This window comes from Stigmatopora argus, chromosome 22 (genome assembly GCF_051989625.1).
Source record: "Stigmatopora argus isolate UIUO_Sarg chromosome 22, RoL_Sarg_1.0, whole genome shotgun sequence".
Classification (NCBI taxonomy): Eukaryota; Metazoa; Chordata; class Actinopteri; order Syngnathiformes; family Syngnathidae; genus Stigmatopora; species Stigmatopora argus.
The window spans coordinates 8,825,749-8,842,613 of NC_135408.1; the positions used below are offsets into that span (position 1 = coordinate 8,825,749).

The 16,865-nt window shown below is 41.2% G+C and overlaps 1 protein-coding gene across 1 annotated transcript in view; it reads left to right on the top strand.

Annotated features, from left to right (window-relative positions):
* The window catches only part of gria4b (glutamate receptor, ionotropic, AMPA 4b), a 60,948-nt gene that overhangs the window by 43,216 nt on the left and 867 nt on the right, over positions 1–16,865 (top strand). The window contains exons 12-19 of the mRNA XM_077592481.1: positions 3,885–4,083; positions 4,164–4,411; positions 6,490–6,604; positions 9,546–9,683; positions 11,506–14,004; positions 15,627–15,695; positions 15,829–15,929; positions 15,990–16,081. Of these exons, the coding sequence (XP_077448607.1) occupies positions 3,885–4,083; positions 4,164–4,411; positions 6,490–6,604; positions 9,546–9,683; positions 11,506–11,670 (865 nt within the window). The 3' untranslated portion in view covers positions 11,671–14,004; positions 15,627–15,695; positions 15,829–15,929; positions 15,990–16,081. The remainder of the gene's footprint in view (positions 1–3,884; positions 4,084–4,163; positions 4,412–6,489; positions 6,605–9,545; positions 9,684–11,505; positions 14,005–15,626; positions 15,696–15,828; positions 15,930–15,989; positions 16,082–16,865) is intronic.

A 16,865-nucleotide genomic window follows, 5' to 3' on the forward strand; every position in this document is an offset into this window, starting at 1 on the left:
CATAGCATCAACCAGGAACGCCAAAATTTGCCAGGTTCCACTTGATGGAAGCTTCTTCTCATCTATCGGCTTGCCATTATTCCCGAGCCCGACGCCAGTTCGCTTTCTCATCCGGCCGGAACGTGGCACAGATGTTCTTTTCTGCGCCCCCGTACCATCTTGGGTACTCCAGTTTTTTATTTTTTTATTTATTTTTTCATTATTCTGCCACCCAGCAAGAGGCCACGTGTCCGTAGCTTCAAAGCCGAGAGGCAATTTCCCAGCCGGGAGCTTTTCATCCCCGTCCGGAAAGATTTTTATTCATTGTTGAGATGCTCGTTGAAACGTCTCAAAAGGGCTTTGACGCAAACTGTTTATGCAGCAAAACTAGCAATGAATAAGTCAAGCAGTGTGGCACTCCCCCCCGGGTGTCCCCTCCGGGCCAAACTAGTAGCTGCTCATTTATTTAAAAGCTCCGATGTCATTTTTTTCAAGCAAGGGACAATAAAAAGAAAAACTTTTTTAATACCGTCGGGCTCATAATTCAGCCAAGATTCAACTATAAATTTGTCCCATTGGTTTCGTTATGTGATTTTTTTTGTAAGTACAATCACACTTTATACGTAAAAGGCCTGATTTGTTCCAAAGTTCCCTTTTATAAAATGATAAACGTAGAGCCGTTTTTTTATTTTTTACTTGCAACGGGCATCAGTTTCTCGAATGATTAGTTGTCAGTTTGTTCTAGCATTTTTGGGGTTGTCGCCTAATTTGACGGAGGCGTTCGGCTGCCTTTAACGGCGCTAGACGTCCACTTCAAATGGATTGGACGTCTACTGATAGTGTTCTTAATTTTGTTCTGAAGGATTAAGTGAGATAAGCGACAAAATATAGACAAGACAACTTTCTCTTGATCTGACTCCTATTTGGACCGTGTGGTCGATTGGTTGCCCGGACCGCGACAACGGGCGACCAAAAGACAGACGACCAAAAGACCGGCGACAAAACAAGGTAAAACAACAGTCTACGCATCAATAAAAGCCAACAATGGCCATGAGCAGTTTCACTGAGCCGACGTCTGAGTGTATAAGAGTTTGTATGTACATGCGTTGTCCCTTTAAGAAGCTACGTCAGTCAGGGTCTTAACAAGTTCTCCAACAAAAAACAATAAAAGTCCGGGAATTTTGGAGCTTTTCTTTAGCCTAATAATTACTAGGGCATTAATTATGACTAAATAGTCATTCACAGTTTGTATTTAGGGAATTTGAGCAACGATTTAAATGGTAATTATCAATAACCTTCCGGGCGACCAAAAGACCAGCGACCAAAAGACCAGCGACCAATCGACCGTGTACCTATTTGGACACGGGTCAGGAAAAGTTTGACAATGTTTGTTTCTCTTTGAATGGCTTTTACAACTGCCAGAACACAGGAGCAATTGTTTATAATACAAACACTAGAGCCACATGCTGTGTTCACACATTACTGTGACTAGACTACACTGATATGTTGTCAGGATGCCAATGATCAGATAAAGGCAGGCACTTTGAATAGCAAGCATGAAGCCATATATGCCTACATTCTGACGGGAATGTATATTTTGAATAAATCACAAACGAAATATATATTTTGAATATATTACATTACTCATAATTAATTGAATTGAGTTATTAAGAGCTTGTATCACTTTCTCCTCTAGTTGGAGAGCCAAATTGGTTCATGAGTACACTCTTGTTTTACAGCTTGTTTTTCCCCCCCGTTATTTTCGCTCTGCCAGTTTAGCAACGTCGAACCACACGTGCGCACACTCGCCGATGTTCTCATCTGGCCTCATTGCGCCGGAATGACTTTCTGGTAATCTGATTAACTCCGCGATTGGCAGATGCCACAAAAACCACACTAAGAACATTTAATGAACGGATGCCACTTACAAGCGGCGGTTTGTGTATTCTAATGTCGCATTTCCGGCTGGGGAGAAACGTAGCGATGCCTCGAAGTGCCACTGAACCTCCCCGCCCTGTATTTACCGCACTCCCGTCACCGCCAATCGACGTCAACCGCCGGAAACACGGCGCTTTAATGCTCATGGAGGCGTAGCGACGAAGCCCCGATGCCATTAAGTCAAATCTGGCCGGGGCTAAAATCCGTGGACGATCCGTCCAAGCCCGCCAGCTAAAACAAATTAAATTGAGTACCATAACATAGTCTTTAATATTCCTAATTTTAGGCCTACATGTGCTACATGCCCATCCCCCCCCCCATTGCGACTACCTCTCAATATTTGGTATTTCTCGATAGAAAAGTGGAAATCGGCACGTAAGGAAACAAAGAAGAAGTCATTTGTATTCAAATCCAAATTAATGCGCTAAGTAAGCAGTGCGAGGCTTACAGTGGCGGCTGTATGTATACATTATGTATGTATCTTTAGCCGCTACAAAACCAGAAAATGGCATTGAACACTGGAAAATCCAACTTTTCCACAACTCTAAGGAAGCGTTTAGGGCTAAAGCCAGTAAAAGTTGGAGAAATGCATACAGATCGCAAGACATTAGCTACTACAGTAATCCCTCGATTATAGTGTCTTCACTTATTGCGAATTCGCTGCTTCGTGAATTTTTTTACGGTAATTATTATTACAAAGAAAATGTGTATATATGTGTGTATGTATATGTATGTATGTATATGTATGAATGTATATGTATGTATGTATATGTATGTATGTATATGTATGTATGTATATGTATGTATGTATATGTATGTATGTATATGTATGTATGTATATGTATGTATATGAATGTATGTATATGTATGTATGTATATGTATGTATATGTATGTATATGTATGTATGTATATGTATGTATATGTATATGTATATGTATGTATGTGTGTGTGTATGTACGTATATGTATGTACGTGCATGTATGTACGTGCATGTATGTACGTGCATGTATGTACGTGCATGTATGTACGTGCATGTATGTACGTGCATGTATGTACGTGCATGTATGTACGTGCATGTATGTACGTGCATGTATGTACGTGTATGTATGTACGTGCATGTATGTACGTGTATGTATGTACGTTTATGTATGTATATGTATGTGTATATATATACATATATATTTTTTAAGTTCATAAAAATGTGAACATCCTTGCTGAAACTAAGACTGAAGAAAAAAAAAATTATAAGGGTAACCATACTTCCCGATTTTTCGATTATCGCGGATTACTGTCTGGTCTACGTTAACCGCGATATTCGAGGGATGACTGTACTTTGAATCGTAGTTTGGGGGCAACAGATGGCAACAAGTCACATTGCGGTCCGAGCGAAAGCAGCGACTAGCGTGGATGTCTTCCACCTCCCCTCTCTCTCTCCCTTTGCCTCCCTCTTTCTCTCTCGGACGTCTCCGCTCTCTCATTCCACGTGACACGCGGGGGCCCGGAGGCCTTTTGGATCTGCCGCTGTTTGAATTGCACCAAGGGGAGCTCTTGTTTGTTCTCCTCAATGCAGCATTTCTGCTTTAAGATTCCACTCACGCGCTGCCGCCGCCGCTCCTCTGCAGCTTGCTATCTGTCTCCCCCGAGCGTGCAAAGCGGGGTAGCGCTGCCACCGCCGCCACGGGGCTCTCGCGGCTCTTTTTTGTTGTTGTTGCTATCCGATGAAGCCCATTTGTTTGTGCCGTCCAACAAAGGATGAAAATGGCCCAACGGCTAAAGTACTTGCACTTTACAAATCTCGACACTCCATCTATCCTTCCGTCGAGCCGCGCTTGGATTACAGGCGCTTAATCTGGCAAGCGCAAAGATCTCTCTGCCCACTTTAACTTAATCTACTCCCTCTTCAAATGGTCCAGACAGACCGTAAGAAATATTGACCCTCTTGACTTCTCCCGTTCTCCCTCCCAAGGTCGTTGTCCGGTCGCATCGTGGGCGGGGTGTGGTGGTTCTTCACGCTCATCATCATCTCGTCCTACACGGCCAACCTGGCCGCCTTCCTCACGGTAGAACGTATGGTTTCCCCCATCGAGAGCGCCGAGGACCTGGCCAAGCAGACGGACATCGCCTACGGCACTTTGGACTCGGGTTCCACCAAGGAGTTCTTCAGGGTGACTTGCTCCGTCGGGGTCGGGAAGAACAACCGGAGTCTCACGCCACGTCTTTGACATTTTTTCTCTCTCTCGTCCAGCGCTCCAAAATCGCCGTCTACGAGAAAATGTGGGGCTACATGAAGTCGGCCGAGCCCACCGTCTTCACCAAGACAACGGCGGAGGGCGTGGCCCGCGTGCGCAAGTCCAAGGGCAAGTACGCCTTCCTGCTGGAGTCCACCATGAACGAGTACACGGAGCAGCGCAAGCCCTGCGACACCATGAAAGTGGGCGGGAACCTGGACTCCAAAGGCTACGGTGTCGCCACCCCCAAGGGTTCACAGTTAAGGTAGGTGGAATAGTGTAACAATATGGCTGACGTGTTGTTATGGTATTCCACCTTCCTTGGCGTGCCGCCTTTTTTTTGCTTTTCTCTCTCTCTTTTCACGCTTTTCACATCTGTGTTTCCCGCATGCCTCTTTTTAGTGTCGTCTAATTGAGCATACTTCCTCAAATATTGGTCCCCATGGCAAACAGGAGGGTCTTTTTTGGTAGCACGTGGTGACTAAACTAGTATTTTACGCGCGGTTCAGTCGTCTACGTTTGGAGGAAGATTAAGCGAGGCGGACGGGAAGAGGTTTTTTTGGCACGCTAGCAACCAAAATAATAGCCGCAGGCCATCAGGAGATCAAACCAGGTGTTTTGTCAGATTAGCATACCCGGAGCGCTTTTTACACATGAGAAATATTGCCCAAAGCACTTTTGTAATATTACACTAAATTGTTGTTTTATCATAACATTCGGGTGAAGATAATCAACATATAGAGAATGTTGACTGTTTTTCACCTTTTTAATCCTAAATATTTAATTTTATTCAATTTGGTTTTGGTAAACAAAACAAAAACTAACGAAAAAACGTATTAAAAATGAGAAAACAACAAAAATTGGTTACCAATCCATCTTTTAAGATTCCTCCAGTTTTTCGATTGTCGGCTAACTGCCTTTATGACGTACGCCAAAAAGATGTCAAAATAATATTCAGTAATGGCTTATTATACTGTGGCGTCCGTTTAATGAACTCGTCGGAGTCCGTTGACGGGATAGATGTCCAAACCATTTGAGCTCGGAGGGTCGGCGGCGTTCATTCGCCGCCAACCCTCCGAGTTCAAACGGATAGGACGTAAAATACAAAATGAACTTCACAACGATAAAAAAGATGCACACGATTGGACGTCTATCGCCGTCAATGGGCGAGTCTTCTGTAGCGCTGACCAATAATTGAGGAAGTAGCTTATTTTCTCCACAGGTGCTCCAGCTCAGGTAAAGTTGGCGCTCGCTCGCTCGCTCGCTGGCGTGGCATGCCTCACTCGTCAGAAAACCATTTCAATCTTCACATCTGCATTTGAGCTTTTCTTCAATGTGTACAACCAAATGGATTTGTCCAGCTTTTCTGGGGTTTCGCACCACCGACAAGCTGGCTGGCGTTTCCTCGCAAAGGCCGAAAAGAATTTGGAGTCAAAACAACAAAAAATCCTGGAAATTCCTCCCAGTTTTTTTGCCGGGGAAAAAAACGTACCCGACAGATGGCGGTAGCCTCTCCCCCCCACTTCCGTCCCATTATTTCGGGGGGGGGTTACCGCCTTCTGCCGATGACACAAAACGGCAAGTTTGCGAGGAGACGGCGCCGTCGGTCGAGCAAAATGCACTCGAAGCCAAATCTACGTACCATGGGGCAAAAAATCTCACCTGTTTGGCGGATTACTATCTCACCTGGCGTCTGAATTGGAATCGTTAAGGAAAAATTGTGACGCAATCTACGCCCAAAACCCTCTAATGTCAAAGCCCCGCCCCAAAAATAATTATATATCTATTTGGGGCACTCTTTGAAATAAGTAAGTGCGTAAGTGATTTGAAAATGCCCCAAAAGCCAAAAGATGTAACACAATATTAACAGAAATTGACTTGATATGCCCCCTAAACGAGCAAAAAATGCTCTCAAACCCTCAGGAAGTGACCCAGAAACATCCTAAGATCAACAGAAAGTGCTACATATCAACATAAAGAGCCAGAAATGCCCTAAAAGTAACAAAAGTCTGCATCTACATACGGGAGTTTACTCCTACTCTCTTTGGCGTCCACTTCTGATGACTAGAGAAGGAACAAATGCATTTTTTTTTAAAAACTCACTGAACATCTAGCCATGTCAAATTCGAAACAAATATTCATTCGGAAACGTTTTAATCACTAGAAAATATGCGATTTGGCTTCAAGTGTGCTCTTGGATTGGGATTGTTGCACTGTCCAGCATTGTCTGCTTCTCTCTCTCTCTCTTTCTCTCTCTCTTTCTTTCTCTTTTTCTTTCTCTCCCGCCCAATTGTAACCCACACACTCACCCTTTTCACCCAATTTCTCTCGACGGTGGTGAAGAAGCGCCGTTAACCTGGCCGTGTTAAAGCTCAATGAGCAGGGCCTCTTGGACAAATTGAAAAACAAGTGGTGGTACGACAAAGGAGAGTGTGGCAGCGGCGGCGGTGGCGAGAAGGTTAGCCGCTGGCGTGGGCTTTGGCGCCCAAGCCTTTCTTTCTCATGTCTTTTCTCTCGTGCCGTCCGTCCGGCCGGCTGGACAACGAGCGCATCTGCCGGGATCCAAATTGGCCCCGCCCCTTTCCCTCGTTGACTCATTTTTCGCCAGGTCGCCGTCACTTTGGGACTAGAAGACGCTACTCCGACGTGGCGTCCCGATAAGCGGTAACCGCTCATTTGGTTTTTTGGGCCACCTGAAATTGCCCGTCGCCCGATTTGGCGCAAGTAGACGTCCGATCCAATGGAAAAGGGAGGGGTGGCGCCGACGGAAAGCTTCGTTCATTCGACGCCACGCATCCCGCTTCAAGTGGATCGGACGTCCGGCGCCCAATAAGTTCCAAACTAAAATGTGGCCATGGTTAGGTTAGCACTCGTAGGCGACCAATCCATTTGAAGTGGGCGGAGTGACAGCGAGCAAACTTGAACGGTTTGGACTTCTACTTGGGATAAACAAATTGGACAAATTGGGGAGGGCTGGCGTCATTCCCTGATTGGACATCTCTAGTGACAAAGTCATTTGTAGAGTTTAAACTCAGATTTTCAGAGACACGTGATTTGATTGAATTTGTGGTTATGGCGTGGCGTATCGACTACTAGGCTTTTTTAAAAATTAAATATCGATATGAAAATTCTAGTTTGAATATCGCTGCGGATTAGTGTATATAGTATATGATTTAACTTTTCTTGACGCATTTGATGGGCGGAGCAGTTTATAGTCCCAAACGATAGCAAAACCTGATCACTACTAACCAATCGTCATTGAATGAATGAATTGAAAACCCTAAACAAATGAATGAAGCGATGGTCATTTTCCTCAAAGTTCCCAGCAGTATACGCTCGTTCCAGATATGCGATGCGGTCGGGGCCTCGAGTGCGGGGGGCCCCCTTCCCGGCAGCGCCGTCAGGTGCCCCCTCGTCTAAAGGGGCCGACGTTTGGATTTGAATAACATAAGATAACATGTTGCGTGATGTTATTTATGTTATTTCCCCTTCCTCCTCCCCCCGCCCCTTTTGGTGTGAAGAACGCCGGTAAACCTTGCCGTTTTGAAACTGAGCGAAGCGGGCGTCTTAGACAAACTGAAAAACAAATGGTGGTACGATAAAGGGGAGTGCGGACCCAAGGACTCGGGAAGTAAGGTCAGTCTATCAGGAATTGTCTGTCTTTGTGTACGCCTTTTTTAAACGGGGGCCGACCCACCGCTCCGTAAGGGTGCTCGTCCGGGCCGTGGACGTCCAATCCCTTTTTTTGCCCGGTCCAAAAGGATTGGACGCCCGGGGCCCTGAAATAGGAGCGTTAGCGAGCAGTCCTTCCGAAGAAAGGGTCGAATGGGTTAAATGGGGGAGGGCAACTTAAGAATTTGTAATTGTTTTGTTCATTGTTAATTGCAGTACTTTAAGGTAGGTGCACTTTTTGGAAGGGTTAGCTTATGTATATTTGGATTGGTATTTTTTGTGCGTTCACGATAACTCAAGAAAGAATTAAGGGGTTACTAGAAGCCATTTTTCAAAAGGATTAGAATTAAATTCTGTCTTGTAAGTCGTGACCGGACGATTCGCCGAAAGACGTTTCGCCGACGGACAGTTCACGGAACGGACGTTTCGCCGAAACGCTCGCCCCGCCCCCGGATCGTGCGTGTAAATGTTTTTCAACTTCGGTCCGCGGGCCATATACGGCCCGTTACAGACAACATTCATTTAGGAATAACAAGGGCGTGTACTGCCCCCCGCTGGACATATTTCTATATACAAGTATGTCCTACAATGTGCTGCCAATTTTTTATATTTTTTATTTTATCCTTGCGTTTAAAGTAGTAGCCATTTTGGAGATCACGCAGAACAGTACGTGACAGAAGAAATAGAGAAAATAAAGTAGTAGTAACAGTAAGTACTACTGTAATGACATTGTAAATCCAGAAATCCTACCCCAGAAAATTTACACCAGCATAGAAAACATTGAGATCAATCTTTGAATTAAGGTTCTCAGCGAATCATTTTGAATATATGTTTCCTAAAATAATGGGAAATGATTTAAAATTAAACTAGAAGTAAAAGTGTGTTCCATGGCATTTTCAGGTATTGTTCTCTAAGCCCTCTAGTCTGTCCAAGGCACTTAGAATTTCACATAAGTCTTCTAGTGTTGTTTTTTTTCTCAGTGTCAGACATCAATCCCCAGCTTTGATAAATTACATTGCGTGTCCAAATGGCTACTACTTTAAACGCAAGGATAAAATATAAAACATTGGCAGCACATTGTAGAGTAGTACGTACTTGTATTTAGAAATATGTCCAGCGGGGGGCAGTATATGCCCCTGTTATTCCTAAATGAATGTTATCTGTAACGGGCCGTATATGGTCCGCGGGCCGAGGTTGAAAAACATGTACACACGATCCGGGGGCGGGGCGAGCGTTTCGGCGAAACGTCCGTTCGGCGAATTGTCTGTCGGCCAAACGTCTGTCGGCGAAACGTCTTTCGGCGAATCGTCCTAGTACCCTTATAAGTTCTTTTAAACGATGTAGACATAGTCCCCTGCCCCATAAAGGAGTAAAACATGCGAATTTAGTGAGATGATAATAGCTTTAGCACAATTTTATCGGTTGTTGGCATTTTATTGGTTACCTTAACTGTAACTATTTAAACAATATGAAGTAAAGTATGGGTTGCTCCGCTGATTTTCACGCCGGCCACTTTTGTTTGTTAAGGTTTGGTGGTGATTTCTGTGCAAAATGCTTACTTGTAAAGCTAAACAAAAAAAATATTGCAGTATGAAGTTATCGATATGCGATGTAATTCCATTTTTTTTTTATTCGGTTTGTGCGCGTTCAAGTTTGTTTTTTGTGTCATTTTTTTTGTCCGTCACGGCTGGTCACGCTAACACACGTGCTTCTTGTTCCTCCACAAGGACAAGTCGTCGCAGGCCCTCAGCCTGAGCAATGTGGCGGGGGTCTTCTACATCCTGGTGGGCGGCCTGGGACTGGCAATGCTGGTGGCCCTCATCGAGTTCTGCTACAAGTCCCGCAACGAGGCCAAGAGAATGAAGGTAGGGGACCCGTTATGGGAATTTCACCCGCTGTTTGGCGGCTAGGAGGAAACTGATTGACAGCATGTGGTCCAAAATCACCACTTCGGTGGTATCACTAGGCCTATTTTTTGGGGGGTCTTCAGCCCCTCCAAATAATGTTGATTTATTTATTTAGTTCTTTCTTGTAAAAAACGAACAAACAAAAACATTGAGGATAGTGAGGCTATTATTTTTTTTAAATGACCATATAAAATACTTTTTGGTGTGAAAAAAAACCATGAATACAAAAGCCAATTTTCATGCAAAAAAAGTAAAAAGAATACCATGTATAGTAAGGCTTTATTTGAATAAATAAAAAAGAAGTAAAAAGACAATAAGGCTTTATTTAAAAAAAAGAAGTAAAAAGAAGACCATGTATATTAAGGCTTTATTTAAAAAAAAAAGAAGTAAAAAGACCATGTATAGTAAGGCTTCATGCAACAACAAAAAACTAAAAAGAAGACCATGTATATATAGTAAGGCTTTATTTTCATGTAAAAAAAAAGTAAAAAGAAGACTATGTATAGCAAGGCTTTATTAAAAAAAAAAAACTAAAGAGAAGACCATGTATAGTAAGGCTTTATTTAAAAAAAAAAAGTAAAAAGAAGACCATGTATAGTAAGGCTTTTTTCTTAAAAAACGACATAGTATAGTAAGGCTTTTTTTCTTTAAAAAACGACATAGTATAGTAAGGCTTTTTTTCTTAAAAACGACATAGTGTAGTAAGGCTTTTTTTCTTAAAAAACAACATAGTATAGTAAGGCTTTTTTTCTTTAAAAACTACATAGTATAGTAAGGCTTTTTTTCCATAAAAAACGACATAGTATAGTAAGACTTTTTTTCTTTAAAAAAACCGACATAGGATAGTAGCTTTTTTTCTTTAAAAAAACGACGTAGTATAGTAAGACTTTTTTTCTTAAAAAACGACATAGTATAGTAAGGCTTTTTTCTTAAAAACTACATAGTGTAGTAAGGCTTTATTTCTTAAAAAATGACATAGTATAGTAAGACTTTTTTTCTTTAAAAAACGACCTAGTATAGTAAGGCTTTTTTTCTTAAAAACGACATAGTATAGTAAGGCTTTTTTTCCATAAAAAACGACATAGTATAGTAAGGCTTTTTTGCCCATAAAAAACGACATAGTGTAGTATGGCTTTTTTTCTTAAAAAATGACATAGTATAGTAAGGCTTTTTTTTCCATAAAAAACGACATAGTGTAGTATGGCTTTTTTTCTTAAAAAATGACATAGTATAGTAAGGCTTTTTTTCTTTAAAAATGACATAGTATAGTAAGGCTTTTTTTCTTAAAAAAAACGACATAGTATAGTAAGGCTTTTTTCTTAAAAAAACGACATAGTATAGTAAGGCTTTTTTCTCGTAAAAATGACATAGTATGGTAAGGCTTTTTTTTCGTGAAAAAAAAGTTGATGTATATAGTAAGGCTATTTTTGGTAGGGGAAAAAAAACATGTCTAGAGAGGTTATTTTTGATATTTTTTTATTTAATTGCATAGTCTACTACCTCATTGAGCATTCTTTGCTCCTCCCCTTTACTCAGAACCCACTGATGCTTCTGGACTTGGTGAACATTTAGCAAACAAACCTCAAACAGGAGTCAAAAAATTATTTGCACAGATCCTAGTAGTACATATTTTTTAATGACAGGCGACAGGAAACTAGTTGTCAAAAGTATAGCCTATCACAATGCGACTTAAGATAAAAAAAAAAACTAGAATAGCGAGTATCTTCCCACTTTGTATTCGGACACACATGACAGCATCATTTCTTGTCCTTTTTTGCAGCTCACGTTTACCGAAGCCATGAGGAACAAGGCCCGCCTGTCCATCACGGGAAGCGTGGGCGAGAACGGCCGCGTGCTGACGCCCGACTGCCCCAAGGCCGTCCACGCCGGGCCGCCGCTCCGCCAGAGCTCGGGCTTGGCCCTGGTCTCCTCGGAGCTCCCGTGAAAGCCAAAAGCCTCTCAAGTGCCTTAAAATGACCTGGAGCGGGCGGCGGGCGACGGGCGACGGAGGAGAAACCTCCCGACCGGCCGGGAACACTGTCTGAGGTTACCTCTTCACACTCTATAGGCTGGGCCGTCTTGTTCTCCGTGGGGAGAGGATGCTAAGATATCATTATTTAGAAGGAAAAAACTGTTTTTCCCACAGGAGGCGTTTCAAAGGACTCTCGATATCAACGCCGCCTGATTTCACGTTTGTATCCATACTACCAATACAAAAATCTATTGATAATAGAGGAAACTGTGAACTTAACAAAAAATGTATATTAGGCTAGATGTACATAAGGACGCCCGTGCTTGCTTTTTAAACCGTGTACAAAGATTGTGTCGTGGCCACTTGTTCAGTTTTTAACGGCAATAACAAAACTGACGGAAAGGTAACTAACCGCCTCACGTTGATGTATTGGCCGCCATCGATTGAGCCATTTTAAAGATGAATGTCCTTCCCACACTGTAATGAGCTCAAAAAAGGGGAAACATTTTCATCTGAGAGGAGGGAGGGATGTCATTTTAATTACCAAAAAACATCAAGTAATAATCATAGATCTCTTAGTCATGTTCGAACAACAATGCTGACAGATTGCCATGTTCTCTCGTATGTGGTTTGAAATATTTCTGTCAACGTGTTTATTGGCACATTTAAGGGGAAAAGGAACAGCAGTGTGTCCCGTTTCCATATTCATTGCCTTTTTTGTCCTCGCGTCTATCTTCAAAGTGGACGATGTTTTCGTCTACTTTGGGTTCCAATTGTACGTTTTTCATTTGGGATGTTTTTTTAAGTAAAAAAAAAAACAAAGTATTCTAAAATGTATTTGCTCATTGACTCTGCACTGAACTAGCATCATTGAGTCCATGATACAGTAAGGTAGGTGGGCAGAATTTAGCTCAACAGGTAAGTCTTCCACTACCGTGTCGTCCAACTTGTCACTTGACGGCTGAAAAGGAAATGTAGTGAGCCAGTCTGTCACTTAGTAAGGAGGTGGGTGGGCACTTACCTCAATAGGTAAGACATCCGCCCACCATGCGAGAGGTTGTGGATTGAATCCCACATCATCCAACTTGTCACTTCACGACTGAAAAAGAAATATAGAATGTCGTTACCTGACTTGGTAAAGAGGTGGTTGGGATTTAACTCAACAGGTAAGACATGCGCCTACCATGTGAGAGGTTGTGGATCAAATCCCACTGTCATCCAACTTGTCTCTTCACGATTGAAAAAGAAAAATATTATGTCGTTCCGTGACTTAGTAGCAAGTGTGGTTCGATTCCTGATGTGGTGTCATTTTCCCTTAAATACAGACGACCGTGTGTAGTCAAGGGTTCCCAAAAATGACAAGGTAAGCTGTGGCCACTTCATGGTGTAGAGGTTTGTTCACCTGGCTACCATGTAGACGGTTGGGGTTCAAATCCCAGTTGGGAATCATTTTTCCCTTAAATAGAAACAACCATGTGTAGTCAAGACCTTCCAATAATCACAAGATAAAGTGTGGTCACTTCATGGCGTAGAGGTTTGTTCACCTGACTGCCGTGTGGGCAGGTGTGGTTTGAATCCCAGTTGGGAAACATTTTCCCTTGATATTTCTATATATGTGTAGTCAAGAGTTTCCAATAATGACAGAGTAAAGTGTGTCCACTTCATGGTGGTTCACTCACCTGACTGCCATGTAGGCAGTTGGGGTTCAAATCCCAGTTGTGAATGTTTTTCCCCTTAAATAGAAACAACCATGTGTAGTCAAGACCTGCCAATAATCACAAGGTAAAGTGTGGTCACTTCATGGCGTAGAGGTTCATTCATCTGACTGCCATGTGGGCAGCTGGGGTTCAAATCCCGGTGTTGTTTGACTGATCACTATGTAGTTCAGTATATTTTTTCATTAAAATAAAGACTCAGTTCATTATACACAGCTGTATGATGACAATAAAGGCTTGTGATTTGATATAAAGGCGTAGCATCCCATAAGACTAGGCTTTCATTTCAAACTATTATATTTTAAAAAAGAAAGAAAAAAAGTCGAGGGCGTTCCCTGAACTGACGTCACATTGGTGAGCCGGAAGTGAAACAGACCGGAAAAGACAATGGAAAAAAAGGGTTTTCGTTGACCAGTACACTTTGTTTTGTTTGTAAACGTCTTTTCAGGTTTTTAATCGCATGATCTAAACGGCCTAATTTGGGTCAGCTCCAACCAAAACACGTTTGTTAACGGACATGAACAGAAGTCCACCAAGAAGTTGTTGTTTTTTACGTTGGCTGATTTTTGTGTAATCGACGCATGGCGAAAAGGTAAGAAATGCTCCCGTTTTCTACATTGCACGCTTCTATAAAGATATAGTTCCACTTGCAGTCATAATATCTCCCAATCGAATTGATTTTAGTGTTTTTAATCGTTTCAAAGATCGCATAAGGGCAGAAAAGAAGACGGCTCAATGATGACTTTTTCAATTCGAAATTCCTTTATAGACCATTTGTCATAAAACGAAAATCCTAATTGTGGAAAGACTCCAGTAATATTGGTGATATCTGACGACTTGATTTATTTATTTATTTTTGGTAAGGCTTTTTTTTCCCTTTAAAAACGACCTAGTATAGTAAGGCTTTTTTTCTTAAAAAACGACATAGTGTAGTAAGTCTTTTTTGAATAAAAACGACCATGTATGGAAAGGCCTTTTTAAAATAAAAAACGACCATGTATAGAAAGGCCTTTTTAAAATGAAAAAACGACCATGTATAGTAAGGCTTTTTTAGTCAAAAACGACATAGTATATATAGTAATGTTTTTTTCCGTAAAAAATGACATAGTATATATAGTAAGGCTTTTTTGTCGTAAAAAATGACATAGTATATATAGTAAGGCTTTTATTTCTTAAAAACGACATAGTATAGTAAGGCTTTTTTCTTTAAAAACGACATAGTATAGTAAGGCTTTTTTCTTAAAACAACGATATAGTATAGTACAGCTTTTTTTCTTAAAAAAACGACATAGTATAGTAAGGCTTTAAAAAAAAGACATAGTATATATAGTAATGCTTTTTTTTTCTTAAAAAACGACATAGTATAGTGATGCTTTTTTTTCTTAAAAACGACATAGTATAGTAAGGCTTTTATTTCTTAAAAACAACATAGTATAGTAATGGCTTTTTTCTTTAAAAACGACATAGTATAGTAAGGCTTTTTTCTTAAAACAACGATATAGTATAGTACGGCTTTTTTTCTTAAAAAAACGACATAGTATAGTAAGGCTTTTTTCTTGAAAAAAAACCCACATAGTGTAGTAAGGCTTTTTTGAATAAAAACGACCATGTATAGTAAGGCCTTTTTAAAATAAAAAACGACCATGTATAGTAAGGCTTTTTTCGTCAAAAACGACATAGTATATATAGTAAGGCTTTTTTTGTCGTAAAAAATGACATAGTATAGTAAGGCTTTAAAAAAAAAACGACACAGTATAGTGAGGCTTTTTTCTTAAAAATGACATAGTATAGTATAGTAAGGCTTTTATTTCCTAAAAATGACATAGTATAGTAAGGCTTTTTTCTTAAAAAATGACAGTATAGTAAGGCTTTTTTCTTAAAAAATGACAGTATAGTAAGGCTTTTTTCTTAAAACAGCGATATAGTATAGTACGGCTTTTTTCTTTAAAAAAACGACATAGTATAGTAAGGCTTTTCTTTAAAAAAACCGACATAGTATAGTAAGGCTTTATTTCTTAAAAAACGACATACAATAGTAAGGTTTTTTTTTAAAAAGAAAATGACATAGTATAGTAAGGCTTTTTTCTTTAAAAAAATGACATAGTATAGTAAGGCTTTTTCCTTAAAAAAAAAATGACATAGTATAGTAAGGCTTTTTTCTTTAAAAAATGACCATGTATAGTAAGGCTTTTTTTCTTGTGGTTTCTCTGACAGGTTGGAGTAGGTTTGGGACCAGCTTGCGGATGAAGCGCCGCCCCGACCGGTCGCCTTCGTATTGGCTCGGTATGTGATGTCTCGCCTTGTTGCAGCGATCATAGTGCATGTGCATAAAAAAATATTTCTTATAAATCAAAGTCAAGGTCACATAATAGAACAAGAGATACTTGGCTGTCAACTTTTATTTTTATTTTTTCAGATTAGTGACAAGGGCAAAAATGGATGACTTGTGGGATGGACAGTCTTCACACGAAAAGGTTCCCCAAACTGTGGAGAGCGAGGACACTTGAAGACAAAAAAGTAAGTTTAAAAGACATTCAAGTTGCTGTGCAGAAAATATTTCTTTTTTGTTTTTCTTAGACTCACCTGCGGATGGCGGTGACGTAGGATGTCGATTTCACCAGGTGGCTGACTTGGCCTCAATAGGAGAGCACAAACTTACCATACAAAAGGTAATCGGTTGATTCCCCGCCTCCTCCAACTTGTCACTTTTCAGGTCAAATAAAAACCGAGTGGGCAGGACCATACTTTTTAGGGCGGTGGCTTATACACTTAGTCAATTGAGTCGTGCGCCCTCCTACCGACAATACTTGGCCTGTCCAAGTTTAGTGGGTGTGTGGGTGGGCCCCTTGGCGCACACAGTGGAGTATGCGCCTACCGCCGAGTGGATGCTGGTTCGCGTCCCGCAGACGTACTCTTGGTGCCTCTCCCCGCCTTCGGCGGGGAGAGGCACCTGCGACATGAGAATAATAACCTTTTACTAAAAAAAACTTTAAAAATTAATTTTTTTTTTACATTTAATCATCACATCAAACTTTGTTAAAATAATTGGCCTAAAAAATCAAAAGACACTGGCTATTAACTTTTTAGGGAGGCGGCTTGCACACTTAGCCAAATTACTCGAGCGCCCTCTTACCGAAAATACTTAGCCGGTCGAAGTTTAGTGGGTGTGTGGGTGGGCCCCTTGGCGCAACAGTGGAGTATGCGCCTACCGCCGAGTGGAGGCTGGTTCGCGTCCCGCAGACGTACTCTTGGTGCCTCTCCCCGCCTTCGGCGGGGAGAGACACCTGCGACATGAGAATAATTACCTTTTACTAAAAAAAACTTTAAAAATTAAATTTTACATTCAATCATCACATCAAACTTTGTTAAAATAATTGGCCTAAAAAATCAAAAGACACTGGCTATTAGCTAGGATGTCAAATTGCCACCCAAACATTTTTATTGGTCTGAAAT